Source organism: Pipistrellus kuhlii, unplaced genomic scaffold (assembly GCF_014108245.1).
Source record: "Pipistrellus kuhlii isolate mPipKuh1 unplaced genomic scaffold, mPipKuh1.p scaffold_m20_p_5, whole genome shotgun sequence".
Classification (NCBI taxonomy): domain Eukaryota; kingdom Metazoa; phylum Chordata; class Mammalia; order Chiroptera; family Vespertilionidae; genus Pipistrellus; species Pipistrellus kuhlii.
In genome coordinates this window covers 45,016,223-45,039,868 of record NW_023425551.1, presented here as the reverse complement: position 1 = coordinate 45,039,868, position 23,646 = coordinate 45,016,223, and the positions used below count along the sequence as shown (strand labels likewise).

At 37.9% G+C, this 23,646-nt stretch overlaps 1 protein-coding gene across 1 annotated transcript; it reads left to right on the top strand.

Annotated features, from left to right (window-relative positions):
* Nucleotides 1-230: 230 nt before the first annotated feature.
* Nucleotides 231-23,391, top strand: SPACA1 (sperm acrosome associated 1). Its single transcript, XM_036415069.2, has 8 exons — nt 231-637; nt 7,555-7,557; nt 9,121-9,177; nt 15,068-15,169; nt 16,229-16,335; nt 16,982-17,117; nt 22,558-22,678; nt 23,192-23,391. Exons 1-8 carry the CDS (start codon nt 352-354, stop codon nt 23,340-23,342), a joined length of 963 nt encoding a protein of 320 aa, XP_036270962.1. The 5' UTR covers nt 231-351; the 3' UTR covers nt 23,343-23,391.
* The last annotated feature ends 255 nt before the right edge of the window (nt 23,392-23,646 follow it).

Sequence of the window (23,646 nt, the reverse complement as noted above, 5' to 3'; positions counted from 1 at the left end):
GTCTGCATCAAGGAACCCGAGGTTAAGTCAATGTAGAGGGGTGTCCGGGAAGAGGGTCTCTGGCTCCTACAGCAGCCAAGGCCAAGAGGAAGGGTGCCTTTAGAAGAAAGGGTGAGCGAGAAGGGATCCTGGGGTGAGTGGGCCTGGCTCCCTAGCGGAGGGGCCGGAGGCGCGGCGCCCGCGGGAGCGCGTGTCCCCAGCGCCGCGCGGGCACCGGCTGTGACGCATGCTGGTTGCCGGGCGCGGCGTGAAGGTTCGGACACCATCCGCTCCTTTCTTCGACGCCTGCCCGCCCGTCTAGCAGAGCGATCGGCTGGGACTGAGCCTTGGGCGGCCGAGGGGCCGAGAGCCATGAGGCCCGGGGGCGGCTGCCCTGCGAGGCTGCTGCTGGCGGGGGGCTGGGCGCTCCTGGCGGCGGGCTGGGTGCTCCTAGCCGGCCTGCAGGCCGCCCGCGGGCTCAACGCCACGGCCTTCCACGACCCCATCCCCGGCCGGGCCCGCTCCCTGGACGAGGAGGAGGTGGAGGAGGAGGAGGAGGGCGGCGATGGCCAGGGCGAGGCCGAGGGCGAGGAGGAGAACTACTCGGTAGGCGAGTCGGAGCACCTGCCCTTGCGGGAGGGCGAAGAGGAGGAGGAAGGTGAGCTGGGGACCCCCTGGGGGGGACCCCGCTGTTGGTCCGAGGACGTGGAGACGGACCCCTGGAAGCATTTGAAGAGCTCCTTGGCCAACAGCCACCAATTGATACATTCCTCACTGGTGTAATGGCCTTGAAGAAATATATGTGAGTTTTCCAAGGCCACAGCAAGCTGAACAAGCCCATACATGGGAGCTGCTGCAGAAATACTGCTAAAAAGATGCTTTGTTTTTTTTTTTAAGTGCTAGGAGTCAGAAATAGCCTTCCACCAAGTGGAATTATTTTGACTCCCTTTGCAGTTATGTTTTTCTTTCCCATTGTAGTTTTTTTGTGTTTTGTTTTGTTTGTTTGTTTTTAGATGCAAATTGCTTGAGGCCTTTGTAAATTTGCACTTCCAGTTGGAACAACAAAAGGGAACTCACAATCCCCCCTTATTGTGACACATCTAGAGAGATCCATAGGCGGGCTAAAGTGCCCAGAAGCTCCATGCCAGCTTCTTGCAGCCTCAACCTTGGCCGCCTCTGCAGCGTGGAGGTGTGTTATTTGCACCTCCCACTTTGCACCACAGAGGAACCGTGTGGCCTCAGTAAACACCTACCAAGGGATCCAACTAGTGGCTTTGTTAGATGATAACGTTTTATCCAAGGGAGAATGAGCTGGTGCTTGGTACATACTAGTAAATTTACCTTATTCTGCTAGCTCATTAAGCAGTAGAGCTTGACACGCTATTATACTTGTCCTGTTGATTAGTAACTCACATGCTGGTAGGTAAAAGGTCAGTGGCAGGTTTGCAGCCATCTGAAGGAAAATGATTCCTTTACCTCGTAAATGACCCAGCTGAGATTTTTTTTTAATATCCTTGGCAGTCTCCCGTCTCCTATACATATAGAATAGATGCTCTATTTATCAGCTTTTCTCGTATTTCCTGATGACAGATAGTGGGCCCTCAGTGACAGAAAGAAATTGACTACCTGAGGTTAATAGTGGGATGAGATTTGTTATTGCCTTGATGACATTACATTACAGAGAGCTCACACACTCACCCTGAGATTGACTCGACTTCATCTCCTTGACTTTGGAAATATGAAGAAGGAAAGGGACTAGAAAAGAGAAAAACGGGTTCTAATGCATAGTAGCCATTGTTTCACTCTAGTTTTAAAAGTAACCGAACTAACAGTTTTAGTATTAAACTGGTCATGGAATGGTTCCGGGTGTAAAAAGCTTAATGGAGTTTAGAGTAAACCTGGGTGACAGAATTATAATGCCTTAGATGCAAATTCAAATGCAGGATAGTTATTTATTCTCTCGATGTCTCCATTTCCTTATCTGTGAACTTCAGGGAGTCCTTCTGGAATTTTATATATACAATTTCATGCATAGCTGCTTTTTCCTGGGGAAAGCAAGAACCCAGAACTTTAAACAATCTGAGGTGTCTGAGATCTGGATATTTCTGAAATTTGGCGAACCCTCAGTGGACCAGTGTAAAAATACTCAACACCATTTGTGATCCACTGGATATTTTATTTTTACTTTTAAGGCATTTTACAGATAATTTCAAATGTAAGAACAAAGAGGCAGTGAAAACAACTTCTTTGAAATTTTAATAAGAATTAAATTTTATTTTAAATTTTTCCCAAAATTTTATTTCATTTTTCCTGGTTTTGAAGATGAGTGGAAAAAGTACTTTTAGTGTAATTAAAAGCTCATTGTTTGTTATGCATGAGTCTGAAATATATTCATCTTATAAATACTAAGTCCAGATTTTAAGTATATCTTGTAACAGATTTTAGTTATCATTCTTCTTATTCTTTTTGCACTTGCTTTATCATACCACAATACTTTTGAAAACTAGGAAGGCACATACTTTGTTGAAGAGAAGACTGCCATATTTTTTCTCCATATTTGCAAAACCATTTTCATCTTTTATTTATAAATAATTACAATTATTGGTCTAATGAATTTATTCATTTCTACATCTATTTTCTTTCAGTCACCTTTGTATTCACACCTGGCATTTGTCTGTTTACTAGCCTTATCAAGTATATTTTTGTGTATAAACTGCTTTATTTATTTTTTCATAGAAATATAGGTTTATTTCTTTTTTTAAATAAATCTTTATTGCTCAGATTATTACAATTGTTTCTCCTTTTCCCCCCCATAGCTCCCTTCCACCTGGTTCCCACCCCACCCTCTGCCCTTACCCCCACCCCCCACCATTGTCCTCATCCATAGGTGTGCGATTTTAATCCAGTCTCTTCCTGCACCCCACACCCCTTTCCCCCAGATAATTATCAATCCACTTTCTTTCTTTGCCCCTGATTCTATTATATTCACCAGTTTATTCTGTTCCTCAGATTTTTAATTCACTTGATTTTTAGATTCTCTCGATATATATGTATTTGTTGATCATAATTTTCATCTTTTTTTCTTCTTCCTCTTCTTAAATAATACCTTTCAGCATTTCATATAATACTGGTTTGGTGGTGATGAACTCCTTTAGCTTTTTCTTATTTGTGAAGCTCTTTATCTGCCCTTCAATTCTGAATGATAACTTTGCTGGATACTGTAATCTTGATTGTAGGTTCTCGCTATTCATCACTTGGAATATTTCTTGCCACTCCCTTCTGGCCTGCATAGGTTCTGTTGAGAAATCAGCTGATAATCGTATGGGTGCTCCCTTATAGATAACCAACTGTTTTTCTTTTGCTGCTTGTAAGATTCTCTTTTTGTCTTTTGCCCTTGGCATTTTAATTATGATATGTCTTGGTGTAGTCCTCTTTGGATTCCTCTTGTTTGGGGTTCTGTATGCTTCCTGTACTTGTAAGTCTATTTCTTTCACCAGGTGGGGGAAGTTTTCTGATATTATTTCTTCAAATATGTTTTCAGTATCTTGCACTCTCTCTTCTTCTGGCATCCCCATAATTCTGATGTTGGTATGCTTGAAGTTGTTCTAGAGGCTCCTTACACTATTTTCAACTTTTTGGATTCTCTTTTCTTCTTGCTTCTACAGAGGAGTGTATTTTGGCTCTTTGAATTCCAAATCTTTGACCTGATTCTTGTGTTCCTCCATTCTGCTGTTGTATTTCTGCATAATATTTTCCATTTCAGTCAGTTTATGTTTAATTTTTACTTGGGTCTCATTAAATTTATCGGTCTTTTCTAGGAAATTCTTGAAAAACCTTATAACCGTGGTTTTGAACTCTATATCCTCTGTCTCTTTCATTTGAGATCTATTTCCTTGTCTCATCATTTTCACTGCTTCCCAGAGTTGGTAGTATGGCTTTGTGTGTTTGGTGTCCTATATGGCCTAGTGGGTCAGCCTCCTCAGTTACCTGAGGTGGACACTCTTGGTGCTTCCCTTTGTGGACTGTGTATACAGCCTTGTTGTAGTTAAGTCTTTATTGTTGTTGGTATCCCTGGGAGAAATTGATCTTTAGGCCAATTGGATGTGAGTATCAGCTGTGTCTACTCTGGGATACCTTCTGTAATGGAGACAGTCTTATAGGATCAGACTTGAAAAATTGCAAAAGCCTCTGTGCTCGGCTTGGATGGGGCAGAGTCTCAGGGCTGAGCTGACAGTTTTGGCTTCCCGTCAGCCCTGCCCTTGTGCGCTCGCCTGAGTTTCCACCTGACCTCTGCCTTCCGCGGCTTCCTGAGTTTCTGCCTGACCGTCCCAGATTCCCCGTGCAAGAGCGTGGGTGTCCCAGGGGCTCGCCCATAATTGGGTTGGGTCTCTGTAGTCTGGAGCTTCTGACTCCTTCCGTTATCGAGAGGCCGTGGCAACCTCTGTGGTCAGACCTCTGCACCTACTGTACTCACTCGTGCGTGACTGTAGACCCTGCCCGCTGTGGCTCCCAGCTCCTCCAGTCTCCCAGTCTCTGAGTCTCTGCGTGCCTTTCTCTACAGTCCAGACTTCACCCTATGAGCCTGGGTCCACGGGGTTTTGGCTTGGATTGGAGTTCAGTATGGTCAGAAAGGGTTCAGTGCAATCGGGGACTTCCTTTCCTCTCCCGTTAGCCAGGCATTCAGCTGCCCTTCCTCTCTGTGCACGTGTCACCCTACTTCAGTGCTTTGCGGCTCCCAGTCTGATCCATGAGCCTCTCTCCTTCTTTCTAGTTGTAGATTTCCCACTCTACCAGCTTTCCTGTGTTTTTGGATGGTGTCCGTTCTGATTTAATTGTTGTTTTGAAATTGTTGTGCAAAGTGGCAGCTTAGGTGCTTACCTAAGCCGCCATCTTGGTTCTCTCTCCTATAATCTGCTTTAAAAAGGAAATAATACTGTCTGTTTGTATCCTTTTATCAAAATAGTATAGACTGACTTCATTTTCATAAACTATTTCAGGATCAGTCCTTGCTTTTGAAGGACCAATTAGAAGAGAATGCCATATATCCTTTTCATTCTTAGAAAGATAATATTCATTCATTGAGTCTTGAGCTAGAGATAATTTATCTAGGATATTCATCTAAGGTATCACCTCTCATTTTGCTTATATAATGAATTTTAACATCATCATTAGCATCCCAAATGCTGCTATCTGTTTCTCTATGTTCTTCTTTTGATTCATCCAATAACTGTGAAATGCTTTTCACTGTAAACTTTCTTTTCCTTGCCATTATGGACCAAAAAAGAAATAAACTCTAAAATCTCAATTGTGTTCAATGAAAGCTGAAAATAGAGGATGTATAGAGAAAGATGTATCTAAACTTCTTTTATATCTTCCTGAAAGGTGATGTGATACTTTGGACAAAGCAATAATAAAACAAAGTATGATGTAATACCTATAATTTATTTCACAATTATGTCATCTTTCTAGGCCATTCTAACTATTCTTCCATTTTATTATTATAGTCTTATTTAAAAATAGGAGTAATTGATTTGTAATACTAAAATCCATCATTATGGATGACGAAATAACAAAATATTTCAAAATAGGAAAAATCACTAAGATACTATGTTTTATGTACTCTTAATCCTTTTGTACCCCATATCTCTATGCCTTTTATACCTTTTATATACCTTTATACCCTTTATTAATCTAAGATTTATAAATTTACTCTTAACCTATTTACATTTAGATTTATAAAAGGGACCAACAATAGGCCTACTTAATAATTTCAAGAGAAAAAAGTTTTATTCTATAAAATAAAGTTTATTCTATATAAATATAACTACACAGTATTTTCTCTTTTTCTTTGGAAGACCTGTAAGAAAGAAAGAAAAAAAAAATGAACGATCTACCATATGAATCAATTTTCAAAAAAAGAAACTCAAAAATAAAAATTGTACTGTGGTGTAATATGCCAACAGTTAAAGTATCCTATCCAAAATTAAACAGAACATTCCAGGATCTGGCCAGAACAGAAAAAAACAGAAGAATTATTATCTGCATCATTGTGGATGCCAAGCTTTTATCAGCACAGTCTAGGTCTCAGTAGATATTTAGGGAAGCCTCATTACACTTTTGACTCCTATTAAATTCACTACTTTTTTATTTGTCATTTTAATAATTTGTGTGTGTAAGAAAAGCCTGCTTATAATACTTCCTATTAAAAGATAAAGTATTTCTATTTTCTTAAATTTTAAACTCACTATTGAACTCTCCTTTTCATCTGTTCTTTTAGAGACAGCCAATAAAGTATTTTGAGGACAGCTGACTTTTCAGCTTACACACAGGACTTTCAGCTTACACACAGCATGAAATCAGTATTATCCAAGACATTAATGAAAATGTTGAACAGTACAGAGTCCTGTGACACATGACTCTCACCACATTGACACCAATCAATTAATTAGCATCAGTAGATCTTACTGGTGAAGTTACACATAAAACTTTACTGACATGCAGACCATATTCTTCCTTTTTACTCATATATAATGGGAAAATTTGACAAATACTGCACTGAAGTCCAGATACATATAACTGCCCCGACTCATCATTATAAGACCCCCATCAAAAAAAAAAAAAAAAAAAGTCAGTAAATGACCTAATGGGCACTTAATAATCAAAGCTGAAAGGACCTTTGGAGATAACATGATTAAACTTTGACTTTTTTTGAAATTTTTTTTTTTTTTTTTTTTTTTTTAAATTTCAGAGAGGTAAGGAGAGGGAGAGATAAATGGAAACATCAGTGATGAGAGGGAATTATTGATTGACTGCCTCCCGCAGGTCCTACACTGGGGATCGAGCTGCAGTTTGGCAGCATGTGCCCTGACTGGGAATTAAACTGCAACGTCCTAGTTCATAGTTGGATGCTCAACCCCTGAGCAGCGCTGGCCAGGCTCAACTTTCTTTAAGTTAAGAGAACTTAATTTTCCCAATGTAGCAGAGGTACTGAATAATAGAGCTGATTAAGTATTTGGTTTATTGAATGGCTTTTGAAAAGAGGTTATATATTTAAAAACAATTTTTTTTTAAATTGATTTCAGAGAGGAAGGGAAAGGAAGAGATAGGAGCATCAATGATGAGAGAGAATCACTGATTGGCTGCCTCCTGCACAGCCCCTACCAGGGATCGAGCCAGCAACCTGGGCAGGTGCCCTGATCTAGAATCAAACCATGACCTCCTGGTTCATAGGTCAATGCTCAACCACTAACCAACACCAGCCAGGCAAAAAGGTTATATTTTAAAAAAGTAGTCTAGTACTCATTCTCCTACCTGTGTTTCCTGTGTTCAAGATTTGGCTTTTAATTTGTACCCCGTAATGTGCCAGCTGAAAGTATGATCATGACAGTCCAAATAATTTATTTAACAAAGTCAATATTGATTAACATATTTATATCTAGTGCTTACTATGTATTCAAAACACTGTATTTGGTACATATCCTATCTCATAAATAGGACCCTCATGCTGTTGCAAAGATGCCAGCATCCACAGTCAATAAGGAGAGAATATGCTAATTGACTGCCCCGTCCTCAGAGATGGTGGCACCCAGTCCTCTCAGCCCCATCGGGGTGGCAGGTGCACAGCGCACATGCCTGCCTCTGGAGTCTCCCAGCCCCCTAGCCCCCCAGTAACAGTGAGCTGAGTGGTAAGGAGCAGTGAGCAAGTGGGCGGTAAGGAGCAAGGGGTCCGGACTGCAAGAGGGATGTCCAACTGCCAGCAGGCAGACATCCCCTGAGGGGTCCTGGATTGCAGCAAGAAGGTGCAGGCCAGACTGAGGGACCCCCACCCTCTATCCATGAATTTCGTGCACCAGGCCTCTTGTAAGCATATAAAACTATAAAAATATTGTCTTGTTGTAATAAAAATAGAAAAAAAATCTTTGAATTATATGAATTCAATAAATGCAAAATGAGTATGAGTGAGGTTATCTCTTAAGCATTTTTATAGCACTAAACAAGTTACAGAATGTTTTCACATACATTCTCTCATTTAATTCTCACAATAATTAAATGAAATTGGTTCCCCTTTTCAAATCTTACAGAAAGGTTCACTAGGCTTAAAAGAGTTTAAGTAATTTACTCAAACTCAAAGCAGCTAATTAGTGGTAGAAGCAGCAATTTGGCTTTAACTCGAATGCATTTTTCCCATGTAACATTGTTGCCTCAGGATATTCCTTTTGAAAATTATCTTCTAATACCTCATTTAATATTTTTATCCTGTGAGAGTTTAGTCTTAATGTGAGTTATGAAGAACGGCTTATACACTACAGCAAGTGGAATTTATGCCAAACTTCAGAATGATGGGAAAAAAGAAGCACTGTATTATGTGATTTGAACCCAGTGATATTTAATTAATCAAATACCTGTGTATTCCTAGATTATCCTACTAATAAAGTGTTAGGAATAGTAGACCCAATCTATAATACATGATTTTAATGAACACTTGATATAGAGACTTCTATTTTGGATGAAAATGATACACTCAAATTTTTCAGAAAATATAGAATTAGAAAAAAAATGGACCTTACAATTGGCTGGGTTGTTTTTGTTTGTTTGTTTGTTTCTGACATTCTATAGGACTTAAAACTCATCATGTATTAAAGTAATGAAAAACTATTTCTAAGTTATATAAACTTTCCTTGCAAGTTATTTCTTGATTATTAAAGGCTTAGGCTTCTTTTGATGTAAACAATAATTGATGTACTAGGAATAGTATTGCTTTTCTGATTTAATAAAACTTTTTAATATGTCTGCTTCCCAGCCCTAGCTGGTTTGGCTCAGTGGATAGAGCATAGGCCTGCATACTGAAGGGTCCCAAGTTCAGTCCCAGCCAAGGGCACATGCTCGGGTTGTGGGCTTGATCCCCAGTGGGAGGTGTGCAGGAGGCAGCCAATCAATGATTCTCATTTACAGTTGAGAATCAGTCTGTCTCCCTCTCCCTCTCCCATCTTCTCTGAAATAAATAGAAATATATTTAATAAAATAAAATAAAATGTCCACTTCCCATATGACAAGTACTTGTATCTCCATCCCCAAATAAGAACTTTTCACTTAGAAAGTTTTCAAGTGATTAAATAATGTGTTTTTGTATTTTGTGTTTAGGTTCAGATATGAAAATAGTCAAAGAAGTAGAATTTGGAATGTGCACTGTTACATGTGGTAAGTAGCACAGAGCACATAAACAATATTGTAGGTTAGTGGGCGGAAAGGTAAAAATAGTGTGGCAATTTTTATTTGTAATTGTGTACTCTCATTGATTTCTATTTCTAATGACTATTATTCACACACAAAACATAAACTGATTTCTTTAAAAGGGTTGGATATATCAGTTTATAACCTCCAAGTCTTATTTTAAGCCAGCTCTCTATATTTTTTGGCACATGCACTGTCTTCACCAAAGTAAAATTTCCTCTATCTCACAGATGTTCAGAAGATGAAAAATCTTGAGATGCATCTCACAGATGTCTTTCTACATACTGTGTTGGCAAATCTATCAAGAAATGTGCTTCTTTGTAATAGTCTATTCTAAATTCTACATTTCTCCAATTTATATGTCATATCTTGGAGAAAAAGAGGTACTGGCTTTGTGGGGAAGATAGTGTTCCAGGATCATGATTTATTTTGATCATCCCATAAATAGAATTTGGATATAAAATCTTTTACATGGTGGTGGGATTAAGGCATCACATGATCTACAATTGACTGGTGTTTCCCAAACTTAAAAGTTCACCTTTAACAAATGAAGGATTTGTTAAAACACAGGTTGCAGGATCTACCCCAGAGATTCAAACTCAGTAGGCCTTCAGAGGGGCCTAATAAATTATATTTCTAAACAAGTTCACCAACAAAGCTGATGCTGCTGGTCAAAAGCCCATCTTTTCAGAACCACTATAGAGTAGTTTGTTGAGAAGATACTAGATAATTCACAGTGAAATTAAGTTTATTTTAAATAGATTCTGCCTTGGAATAAAAAGACTGTGATAGAAGGGACAGACAAAAATCAGAGGGTGCATATATTTAAAAAAATCAGAGGGTAAGACGACAGAAAATCCATGCAGATCTCCATCAGAACATTATTATTATTATTGTCAAACATTACACCTGAATTACTTTTATTTGAGGTAGCTTTTGTTTGCGAATGTGTGGTAAAATATACCTAAAATAAAATTTACAATTTTAACCATTTAAAATAAACAATTCAGTGACATAAAGCACATTTACATTATTGTGCAAACATTAGCACCATCCATCTCCCAAATTTTTTCATTATCCTGAACTGAAACCTCCGCATGCATTAAATACCAACTCCCTACTTCCCTTTTCCCCAAGGCTTTGGCAACCATTGTTCCATTTTCTGTCTTTTGAGATAAGTTTTTAGTCTTTTTTTTTTTAAAAATATATATTTTATTGATTTTTTACAGAGAGGAAGGGAAAGGGATAGAAAGTCAGAAACATCTATGAGAGAGAAACATCCATCAGTCTCCTCTTGCACACCCCCTTCTGGGGATGTGCCCACAACCAAGTTTACATGCCCTTGACTGAATCAAACCTGGGATCCTTGAGTCCGCAGGCTGACGTTTCGGCTTAGCCTTTTTTTTTTTTTTAACCCTAATTTCTTCATGAATGAAAGTCAGAAAATGAGAAGAATCCATGTAATAAACCTGTGATTATTCATTTACAATTGATATCTTTCTTCTGTTGCTGAGTTGAAACATTTTCATAAGGGAATTATATTTATGACAATTCTAGTAATTATACATTTTCTTTATTCTATTGTTTAAAGATTAGAGGCCCAGCCCTAGCCGGTTTGACTCAGTGGATTGAGTGTCAGCCTGCGGACTGAAAGGTCCCAGGTTCGATTCTGGTCAAGGGCACATACCTTGGTTTTGGGCACATCCCCAGTAGAGGGTGTGCAGGAAGCAGCTGGTCGATGTTTCTCTCTCATCGATGTTTCTAGCTCTCTATCCCTCTCCCTTCCTCTCTGTAAAAAAATCAATAAAATATATTTTAAAATAAAAAAATAAAGACTAGAGGCCCAGTGCATAAAATTTATGGGGGGGGGGGGGGGGCTGGGGAGTGTCCCTTAGCCCGATCTGCACCCTCTCCAATCTGGAAGCCCCCAGGTAATGTCCAACTGCCAGTTTAGGCCCGATCTCTGTGGGCCTAAACTGGCAGTTGGAGATCCCTCTAGCAATCCAGGACCTCTGGTTCCTAATGGCTCACCTGCTGGCCTGCCTTAACCACTTTGCCTGCTTGTCTGATACCCCTAACTGCCCTCCCCTGCCTGCCTGATCCCCCTAACTGCCCTCCCCTGCCAGCCTGGTCACCCCTAACTGCCCTCCCCTGCTGGCCTGATTGCCTCTATTACCTTTTTTTTTTTTTTTTTTTTTTTTTTTTTTTAAATCTTATCCTCTTCACATATAATTGTATTTGACTTCTTTATTGGCTTCTCCCTGTCACACAATTTTTCTCTCTCCTTTATGTAACACTTTTTCCTACTGACTCATCATTTTTAAACTTTTCTTTCCTCCTTATTTCCTATTTCTGTTCCATCATCCTTTCCCCCATCTTTCTCCTCTCCTTTCCTCCCCACATTCCTTCTTTTCTTTATCTTTATCCTCCCCTCCCTCCCTTTTCCTTCCTTCCCACCTTAATTTTTTTTTCTTCACTTCCTCCCTCGGACCTGCTTTGCTCCCTCCCCCATTTCTTCCTTCTTCCAGTTCTCCTTTTAAGTTCTACCAGCTCCCCTTTAAAACATTTCTTCCCTCCCTCTTTCTCTCTCATCCACATTCTTCTCTACTTACTTCCACTGTTTCAATGTCTATCTACCTGCCTAATTACTCACTCTCATTTATCTTTCTTCCTTTCTGACTCCTACTTTTAAAATCTGTCCCCAGTACACAACTATACTTAATTTTCATTATAGCTCCTACAATGCACTCATACATCCTCTTTCCTTCTTTAACTCTGCTCTCTACTGACTCCTTTATAAAGTTCTTCCCTCCCTCTCCCTCTCCTTTCTTATCTCCTCCTCTTGTATCTATTGTACCCTGGGCTTTGCAGCTGCCTGAGCAGAGGGCAGGGACGCAGCCTGCTGATCAGGTTGTGTCATGATGCTGTAACGGATAATTTGCATATTTCTCGATTATTAGTATAGATGTGTTTCAGAAATTGTATATTCATTCAACAAGTGATTTTCTGCTTGGGGACTTTTAGAAATGTTTTCTGTCTACAATGTGCCAGGCTGGGAATGCAGCAGTGAAGAATACTTCAAGGAGTATATATTTTAGTTGGGACAAAGAGATAAATAAACATAAAATATGGAATATGTCAGATGGTGTTAAGTTCTAAGGAGGAAAACCAGAAAAGACAACATTTCACTTCTAAAATATTTTTTAAATATTTAAAAAATGTTTTTGGTTTATAACAACCACGTAAAGGGAAGAATGCTTTAGTGAAAGTTCTAGTGCCAAAATAATAATGCAGCAGTCAAAATTTTTTCTTTTTCTGGAATACACAGGCAGATTTTTAAGTGTTCCTTGGATTTACAGAAAATCTTAACTGTATACATCTCAATAAACTATTTTGCGATGTACATGAACTGTATAAATAAATGAAACATTTTTTATACATTTCAGAATAAGGGTGTGCTTCTAGATAGGGACCTTCCATAAATTCATGTGGAACCATAGTGTAGCCATTTTTAGTCATCTCTTCATCAAAAGAGACCTTTCCTCTTCCAACCTTCCATTTCCTTATCTCATATGGAGCCCTCTCCCTTGCTACCCAATGTTTGGTCCAGAGACCAGCCACATAGGTGTGGATCTTGTTAGAAAGTCAGACTCTCAGATCCTGCTGACTGAGAATTTCATGTAAGATCTCCAGGTGACCTGCATGCTCGCTGAACTTTGAGAAAAACTCTGGTAAGCCATTTCTGATTTCAACTTCCCCTTGCCTTTGAGGATGGAATTTTTATTAACACCGTATAGGAGGTGAAAGAGGAAACCTGGGAAGCAAGGAAATCAAGGTGGACAGTTCCTTAACCTGTGACTAAACATCCTTTTCATAGGTCACATCAACTTAAGAAACATCCAAACCTGCAGAGAACTTTTATGCGTTTGAGCCAGACTGACAACAGTTGCTAGGATGCAAAATCTCAACAGGTTGAGAAAATGCTCTGGCTGAAATCAGTTTGGCTCAGTGGATAGAGCATTGGCCTGTGGACTGAAAGGTCCCAGTTTCGATTTTGGTCAAGGGCATGTACCTTGGTTGTGGGCACATCCCTAGTAGGGGGTATGCAAGAGGCAGTTGATCGATATTCTCTCTCATCGATGTTTCTAACTTTCTATCCCTCTCCCTTCCTCTCTGTAATAAATAATAAATAAATAAATAAATAAATAAATAAATAAAATATTTAAAAAAAAAGAGAGAGAGAAAAAATGCTCTGAAGAATGCCAGTTTTGCAGTTTATTTTATACATTAGAATGAAAGGAGGAGACTATAGGAGAGAACATGAAATCCATTGATGTCAGATTAAGGGGGCAGGAGAAAGCAAACCAGGGAAATCTTTGTGACTGGATACAAAGGCAAAATAGAGAAACACATACTTCCTTTATACTGGTGGGCACAGGATAGTTAGTAATTAACTATAGAGCTGGTATTCTAGGAATAAGCTATCAAGGAAGGTTCTGTGATTGTGTGCTCTCAAGCCTGGCTTATGAGGGATCTGGAAAAGATTGCTCTGACATGTTATTTTAGATGCAAAAAGATAACAGATAGGCTTACTTGAGGTAAAGATTAACCTTTGTCAATGAAGCTACAGGCCTAGAATGTGATTACCCACCATGACTTGCTTTGAGTTGGAAATGTTTATGATCAGACCATCCTTTGTGGTTACTTGAGTTTCCAAGGCCCACCATGCAAACCCCCCTGAGTGTGTCAGGCTTGGTATGTGGCCCGTTTTCATTCACAGTCAGTTTATCACAGGACAGTTCAGCATGTTGCTGACCCAGCATTTTTTTTGTTTGTTTTTTTGTTTTTGTTTCCAATTCTGGTGATGAAAGGCAAACTTGGAAGATTTGAGATAGTTAAAGGCTTGGTTTCCTGTTATAAAAATGTGTGGCAATTCTAAAGAGAGTATGTTGTTGAAAATGGAGATTTGATAATTAGTAGTTTGTCTTGCTATATTTATTACCAATCTAAATATGAAAAAGCTTTGATAATGTTAAAATATGATTTTGGAATTTCCTCTACAAGCTCCAAGTCTCCCTACAAGTTCCTAAAAGTTCCATGGTCAAATAAATTTGGGAGATCCTATGTATTATGTATTTCATTAAATCTAACAGTTTACTGGTTGTAAGAAGCCCAATTTATGCACCTCTAAAAAAAGGAAAATGCTGCCAATTTATAATATGCCATCAATTTTAAGATGCATTCTAATTTCAAATATGTTAAGATGTAAAAATTTTACTCGTTAAATCAATGGAAGTTTACACACAAAGCATATTAATTTATTAGCATTTTAAAAGCTCCCCCCAAATTCTGTAGTAAAGAGATCCCATTGCCCTGACAAGTTTGGCTCAGTGGATAGAGTGTCAGCCTATGGGCTGAAGGGTCCCACGTTCGATTCTGGTCTAAGGGCATGTACCTTGGTTGCAGGCACATCCCTAGTATGTGCAGGAGGCAGCTGATCAATGTTTCTAACTCTCTCTCTCCTTCCTCTCTGTAAAAAAATCAATAAAGTATATTTAAAAAAAGAAATCCATTACTTTTATTTAATGCATTATTTTCAAATATAATCATAGAATTCTTTTCCTAATGATAACAATCAGAAGGACTAATGTTACATGTAACTCACTTTAGGAAAGGCTGTTTTATGAAATAATTAAAAAATAAAGGGTATAAAAATTCTAAATGCTGTAAACCTAATTTTGGGAATTTAATTTCTGAAATTAAGAGAAAAAGTCTCAATAAAAACTTACGTAGATGGTAAAGAAAAAACCCTGTGGAATTTGTTTTTCCTGACATTTGCCAATTTCTTTTACCAAAGGTGTTGGTATTAGAGAAGTTATGTTGACAAAGGGATGCCCTGGAGGTGAATCTAAGTGCATTGTACGGGTGGAAGAATGTCGCGGACCAATAGACTGTGGCTGTGAGTTGGACAATGGAGGGAGACTGAGGGGGGAAGAATTTACTCTGGGAAATGTCTAACTTCAGCTTGTCATGAGTGGAATTGATGTACTAAAAGAAATCAAAATTTAAAATTCCAATTCCAATTCCATGCTAAGTGAAATAAGCCAGTCAATGAAAGAAAAATACCACATAATCTCACTCATTTGTGGATAATAAAAGAAAATTATAAACTATTGAACAAAAAGATAGATACAGAGACAGTCAAGTATCAAACAGATGGTCAAATTACAGCGGGAAGGTTAGGGAGGGGTGGGGGAGATAAGAGATCAACCGAAAGACTTATGTGCATGCATATGAGCATAAGCAATGGATGCAAAACTCTGGGGGTGAGGGCATATATGGGAGTGGGGTGGGGGTGGGGGGCAGTGGTAAGATATGTACACATATAATACCTTAATCAAAAATGAAGAAAAAAATGAAAACTTAAAATTCCACTTCTTAGGACAGTTATAGCTCTGAACAACTTTCTGCTTTTACTTTACATTTTGCAATGCCTAAAATTTATCATATATTTTCTGCAATGCACTGTAACATTATTGTACTCAGGCTCTGTGGTCAAGGCTGTCCTATAGCAAACTGCTTTTGTCACTTTGTTCGTGACATTTTATCAATAGATTGGTACATCCAAAATTTTTAGTGATATTCTATATCAAATCACTCAAAGCTGAGGTTTCATTATCTCTAAGGGGGTCCTTAACCAGTAAAATGGAAGCCAGGAGTAGACTTCAAACTATATTAGCTCATGGAGTTGGTTGTCCTTACTATACTCTTCTCCACAGTTTATTATATGGAAGGAGCAGGTAGCCATGGAGTCTCCTACCTGCTTCTGTTGGTGACTTTATCTTTGCATCCATCACTCCTCTTTGCTCTTCTACACTCAAGCTCTCAGTAATTATCCTGATAACTTCCAGCATACAATTTATTTAAAAATTGGAGGTGGCTTTTAAAAGTAATATTGTTTATAAAGCAATCTACAATGCTCAATGGTATTTTTGTATTTAATTTTTCTTTTTTTCAGGGGGTAAACCAATATCAGAAAGTCTTGACAGTGTGAGACTGTCATGTGTTCATACAGCTCCTGAAAATCGTTTCAAATATGTCTGGAAAGTTCTAAGGCCAGAGCAAGTGAGTAATGAATGTAATTTGGTGCTTTGTAGTAAGTGATAAAATTTGTTTCCCAGTGCTTGATGACTGCCAGAAAACCCTCTTTAAAAAACTATTTAAAAGAGAAAACTCTCTTTAAAAGCAAAAATGAAGCTAAAACCATACAACTTATTATTATTAGGATTTAAATTTTTCATAATTTGCAAACATATGTTTTAGGATCAGCTATTATCAGAAGTTAAAAACATTGATTTTATTCAAATTATTTTATTTTGGAAGCAAGGTTTCCAAAGTAAATATATAGGAATTGTATTAATGATAAACGGAAGCTAACATTAGCTGAGAGCTAAGGGTCAGACATACACCAAATGTTAGTATTTCTTTTAACCCACGTTACCATCCTATAAGGTAATTCCTAACATTATACCCATTTTACAGATAAGAATCTGAAATGCTGAGAGTAACTTGCTCTGGGTCACACAGGCAGGAAATGGTAGGATTGGAACTTGATGTCTAGATTGTCTGACTATAAAATTCATGTGCATAATTAATTACTTCCCTAGACTGAGAGATAATGGCCCTTTTTTTGTTTTGTTACAGGAAATAAAATTATTTCCTGATCTTAAGTTTATATGAAAAATTTTGATACTTCTTTTCTTTTAAAAAGCAACCCGTTGTTCTTGCAAATGATTCAGCAATCCTGGACATAAGCAGGCCAATTCACCCCGTGGATTACGAGTGCGATACCTTCGAGAATAATGAAATAGTAGCATCTCTTAGATTCACAGTCTATACATCAAATGGTAAGTGCCCAGAAATAGTTTGGTTTGCTTATCTCAAACTTTAGAGGAGCATAAAAATCACTTGGAGGGCTTCTTGACACACAGACAGCTAGCCTTACCCACAGAGTTTCCAATTCAGTTGATGTTGGGTGGGGCAGACAAAAGAATTCACAGTTCTAACAAGTTCCCAAGTGCTGCTGGCAGACACCATAGTCTGAGAACCGCTGATTTAGATAAATTAGACTTTTCTATAAGGTCAAGTGCTTCATTTCTTTTTCACAAAGTACAGTCAGATTTGCCTCACTTTGGAAAACTAGTGTATTCCTGAAATTTCTCCAAAGAATAATCGTCTAACTTGGATTATATTTTTACTTTTACTTCTGCCACAAAAGTGAAAATGTATACATTTCTTACAAATGCTTATAAAAATTTTGTACAATAAAATGAAAGTAGGAGAAGCATTATATCAAGGTATGTCTTTGAAAAAATTACTCATTTGAAGAAAACATTTTTTGATGAAATAGTAATAGTCATCAATATATGTAACAAAAGGCAAATATTGTCCTGAACATTATTTCACAAGTAAAAAACTGCTTTCTTTGTGAAATGGATTCATGTGCATGTCCTTTTAATTTAAACTGTGATATCCAAATAATTATTTCCTTTATAATTAGTTCATGTGCTCTTAACTATTTTTATTGTTATGGGGGAAATAGGGTTTGGTCACAGGAATTTTTAGAATACAATTAAGGCTCAGGAGGCTTTTACCAGAAAAATGCCCATATATACAATCATGCCAAAAGTTACCTGTAATTTTAAAGGAAGTCCGTGGATTTCTTGAAAGTATTTCTTAATCCCAACTAAAGAATTTATGCTGTTATCTAGAGATACCATACAACATAGCATCCTTTATTCAAATGAAAACAAGCTAAACTATTTTGGGAATTAAAAAAAAATAAATTATAACTTTTTTTGATATGTTGTATAATGTCTTTAGAAAACATCTTTCTGGTGAAAGCTAATAATCTTACTCCAGTTGTTATTGAAAGGATAATTTAAAAAAATATATTTTTTATTTCAGAGACAGAAAGGGAGAGAGAGAGAAAAATCAATGATGAAAGAGAATCATCAATTGGTTGCCTCATGCACCACCCCAGCCCCTACTGGGGATCAAGCCCGAAACTCAGGCACATACCCTGACTAAGAATCGAACCAGCGACCTCTTGATTCATGGGTTGATACTCAACTACTGAGCCACACCACCCGGGTTAAAGGGGTAATTTTAATAAAGTCCTAAAAAAGTCTAAAAGAGACCAAACATCATCAAACTAAAAAATATCTCAATGAGTTTTGTTCAGGATATTACTGCTATCAGGGCACATACTTGTTTTTTGTCTCCTTTCTTGAGATGTTAGGACAGCCCAGTGGTTAGCTCTTCCCATGACTAGAAGGTGACGTGCATTTGACAGTACATAAGCTAAGGCCTGGAACACAGACTCCAAAATTTCAGTACTTAACTGAGATAGCAGAGCTACTCACATCATCTCAGTTTAGGGCTGGTGAGGTAGCTCTGCTCTATCAGCACACCCGCTGGTTAATTGATAAAATGTTTTCAGAACACTTTGGATCTATTGATTGCTTTTAAAATGGCAATTGGGTCACCACTGTGACAGACCCTTTGGGTTGATTAGTCATTAAACGAATGTATTGGCTATAAATGTCCACAATATGGTACTAACTTGAAACAAATACGTAATTGAAATATTTTAGGGTAAATACTGTTTAGTTGATGAAAATTTCCCATCCATTCCCTTATATTAATATATCAGATTTTTCACTACTACAGTAGTTGTCCTCCATAATCAGGCTTTGTGTTGGGTTGAATTGTGTCCCGCTAAAAAGATACTTTCAACTTCTAACTCCCAGAACCTCAGAAGGTGACGGTATTTGGAAATAGGGTCACTGCTGATGTAATTAGTACAGTTACGCTATGGTCACATATACCGGAGTGGGACTTTAACCCAATATGACTGGTGTCTTTATAAGAAGAGGGAAGCTTGGACCCAGACAGACAGAGAGAACAAGACAGAGGAAAATGCCAGATGAAAACGCAAAGACACACGGGAAAAGACAGCCATGAGAAAACAGTCAGAGATTGGAAGTGTGCTGCCCCAGCCTAGGAACGCAGGGGGTACCAAAGACCGGAAGAAGAAAGAGGTAACCACCTCTCTCAGAATCTCTGGCAGGGACATGGCCATGCCAATACCTTGTATTCAGAATTTTAGCCTCCAGAACTCTGAGACAATAAATTTCCTTTGTTTTTAAGTTAACCAGTGTGTGGTACTTTGTGATGGTGACCCTGGGAAACTAATACAAACATAAGCTTAGTTTTACTAAATAGGTTAGTTTTATTTAAAAAAAAAAATCAGTATATTTCTTCATTAGGAAATTTCAAGAGGATATGCAGCCCTTTTAGTTATTCGGTATAAAAGCAATCTAAGTGATCTTTGCAGGAAGACCACTATTGAAGTGAGTTAAATTTTTAAACCCTCGTTCTCCACCCTCTTGGCTAGTATTGCAGGGTAGTAGACAAATGGAAGGGAATTTTGCATTTCTTTTCAGGTTTTAATCTTAAAGGGTTCTTTTACTTGAGCTTAAAAAATCCCACAGCTGCAGAAACCGGTTTGGCTCAGTGGATAGAGCGTTGGCCTGCAGATTGAAGGGTCCCAGGTTCGATTCCAGTCAAGGGCTTGTACCTTGGTTGTGGGTGTGTCCCTAGTGGGGGGTGTGCAGGAGGCAGCTGATAGATGATTCTCTCTCATAAATGTTTCTAACTCTCTATCCCTCTCTCTTCCTCTCTGTAAAAAATCAATAAAATATTTTTTTTTAAATCCCACAACTTTTATAAACCTAAAATTATCAAAACAAATTATTTTTAAAATTCAAGAATGTTGGAATATAAATATGTAATTTCTCTATCATATTTGGAAATATTTAGTGAGATCACTAAATTGATTGGATAACTCTAGAATTACTAAGGAAAACTATACTCCATGGTGTTTAAAGAATAGAAAGAAACATTCAGACAAATAAGCTGTTCAGGTTGTCCATCAAGGAGCCTACTTCTGATAGAGTGATACTTACCAAAATTAAATTCTAAAATATGTAAAACACAGCTTGCAAAAATTAAACCCTTTAGACACTGGTTTCCTTATTAGTATGATTCAACAGTTGCATCTGGTCTTTACCACATAAATCTTTTATGATCCCATGATTTAGTGACCAGAAAGAGTCACAAGAAAGCTATATAATTCACAAATACTTTATGTAAATTGGCTTTTCACCAATTTATAATGCCTAGATTGGGTTTGTCCCTATAATAAATAGCCTTATTTGTAAGAAGAACATAAAGATATGGGAGAGAATGCCTGATTTAAAAGTAATGTGTGGGTATTTAGATTTAAGAAAAAATGAGCTTCAACTACTGCCTTAAAATTTATTAAAATCAGAGATGTATCATAGTTTTAAATGTAAAAGTTAAATCCAGAAAGCTTTAAAAAGGGAGACAGAACATCTGCATAATTCATGAGTAGGCAAGGGTTTCTTGGACATGACTCAGAAAACCAACACCATAAAAGGAAATATTGATAAATTATGCTTCACTAAAACTAAAAACTGCAGTTCATTAGCAGGAAGGATTATAAAAATGAATAGGCGAGCCAAACATCTGAGAGAAAAAAATTTATAAAATGTACAATTAATATGATCAGTTTAAGAAAAGGTCTTGCAGTGTCTTAGAAAACTAAGCACACCTCCATTCTATGACCCAGCAGTTCTACTCTCACATATTTATCCAAGAGAAATGAAAATGTGAATTCACAGAATGACTTTTTCAAAAATGCACATAGCGGTTTATTTATAACTAGAGGTCCGGTGCATGAAATTCGTGCACAGGTACGGTTCCTAGGCTTGGCCAGTGATCAGGGCCCATCTGTGGGGTGACTGGCGGGGTGATCAGGGACCTCTTTCACACCTGGCTTGGCCTGATGCCATCTGCTCACCTGTCCACCATCCCGCCACTGTCCCATTCTCGTCAGGGCCCATTGGAGCTGGCAGCTCCGCTGTTGCCCACTGCTAGTTCCATGTCGCAGATGGCCACTATGTTCTGCAGCGTCCCCTGATGGTCAGCGCATGTCTAACTCCTGGTTGGTCGAACAGCTGCCCATGGGGACAATTTGCATCTTAGCCTTTTATTATATGGGATTGCCCCAAACTGGAACAGCTTAGATACCGTATTTTTCGGACCATAAGACGCACCAGACCATAAGACACACCAGTTTTTAGAGAAGGGAAATGAAGAAAAAAAGATTCTGAAACAAATAGTGTCCTAAAATATTTTATGTGCATTAAAATCCAACATCACAGTCATAAACACATGTAATCAACCCTGTAAACAGCAGCATTTAGAACCATTTTAGAGCCAGGCAAGCACACAGAGACCACACAGCGCCGGGCAAGTAAAAAAACTTTTTTTTAAAAGTATATGTGTAGGCTATATTTGGACCATAAGACGCAGGGACTTTCCCCCCCCACTTCTGGGGGGAAAAAAGTGCGTCTTATGGTCCGAAAAATACGGTATCTATCAGTAAACAAATTAAGAGATATTATTCATTGATAAAAAAGAAAAAAAACTCATTAAATAAAAAAGAAAAAAAAACCTGTTGGTACATGTGCAAATATGGGTGGATCTCTAAAACATTTTATTGATTTAAAAAGTCTTACACAAAAGAATACATAGTATATGTTTCCATGCCTAGGAATTCTGGAACAGGCAGGACTGATGGGTGGTGGAAAAGAAAATCAGGACTGTTGCTGCCTCTGAAAGATAGGGCAGGGATTAACTGGGAGGGACTCAAGGGCACTCTCTGGGGTATAGCAATGTTCTGTATTGGTAAGCGTTTAAATTGCATGTGTGTGTTTGTATATGTCAAAAATAAACAAATGTACCTTTAAGGTCTTGGTGCAATTTATTGTTGAAATTTTACCTCGAAAGAAAAAAATATATAAACAAATACTTAACTGTAGTTAATGATGTGCCGGTTGAAGAATTTTGCTGGGAAATGTGCAGACATCAGCAAATTATGTTGAAATGTATTAAAAATATAGGATGGGACAGAAGGCTGGATAGATGGATAGTAAAATGTTGTTGGTAGTATCCAGGTGGTAGGAATACATAATGTTCATGGCCGAAGTCTTTCAACTTTCTGCATGTTTGAAAAGAACATTTCAGAAAAAAAAAAGAAAAAAGAAAAGAACATTTCAAACATGCAGAGCAAGTTAGTAACTTTCTGTCCACTAACTCTTTATGTATATTTCTAAGATTATTTTTCATATATAAAGTCTCCATTTCCTTTTTCTCTCAGTAGGAATAGTCATCAGATATACATTTTTTTCCTTCTAGAATTGCAGATGAAAAGATCAAGACGACCGGACACTGACGCAGTGCTGGTTTTTGTGCTGACCATAGGAGTTGTGATGTGTATATTTGTGATCTTTGTACTGGTCTTCATAATTATAAACTGGTAAGTGAAGGACTGAAAGTGAATCTCCCCCTTGATTGAAGTCCTGTCCCTCTCTTAGCCCATGAATGCAAAGCTCTGCCCATGATGTCTCTCACCTGTCTCTTCAAACTGCCCAACTCCTGTGACTGTCCTAGTAGTCTTTCTAATCTCATGACTTGTTTCCCAGCCACGTGAGAGCTTTTAAATGCAGTTTTTTACAGTTTTACCGAGTAGCTGCTTAAAAAAGTCTATTGAATGAATATCTGTGCTGTCCAGGTGAGGTTATGACAACCCCAAAAATTGGTTATTGTAATCTACCAATGCAGTTATAGGAGAATATTTCCAATACCCACATGAGTATTATACCCTGTGACATCTGAGGGCTCTACTGTCATCGCAAGGCAACTGATATACCACAAACTAAAAATAAATTGTGATTAAGGAGACACTTCTATATAGACAAAATGAAACAAAAATCTATTTTTAGTTTTCATTTCACATAAAAGATTTTTTTGTTTCTGTTTTATCTCCCAGGGCGTCAGTAAAGACTTTCTGGGAGGGAAAAGCCTCAGGAACTGAGGTACGTTCTGAGCAGACTTCACTGAAACGCAAAAGATCAGTTTCTATGGAACGATCACCAGCACATGGACGTGAAGAGGATGCACTGAGCGAGTGGAATGATTAATGTATAACAAGCCAAAGGAGAGTAGAGCATACCAGATTGATTATTATAAGAATAAAATATATAGTGAAATACTTTAATAATATTGCAAGTGATTTACCATGATCTGAAAGCAATACAATGTGAGAAGGGTCTATTTTAATCAGTCCTCTTTTGTGGTAGACTTATAATAAACTCTTTTTAATTTGTTCTCAACATTTACCATTTCAGGTCATCGTCTGGTAACATTTATCTAGAGATACAAACACACACAATCTTCCAAACACATATTTTATCACTTTGATCACTTCCAAGGTGATTTGCCTGT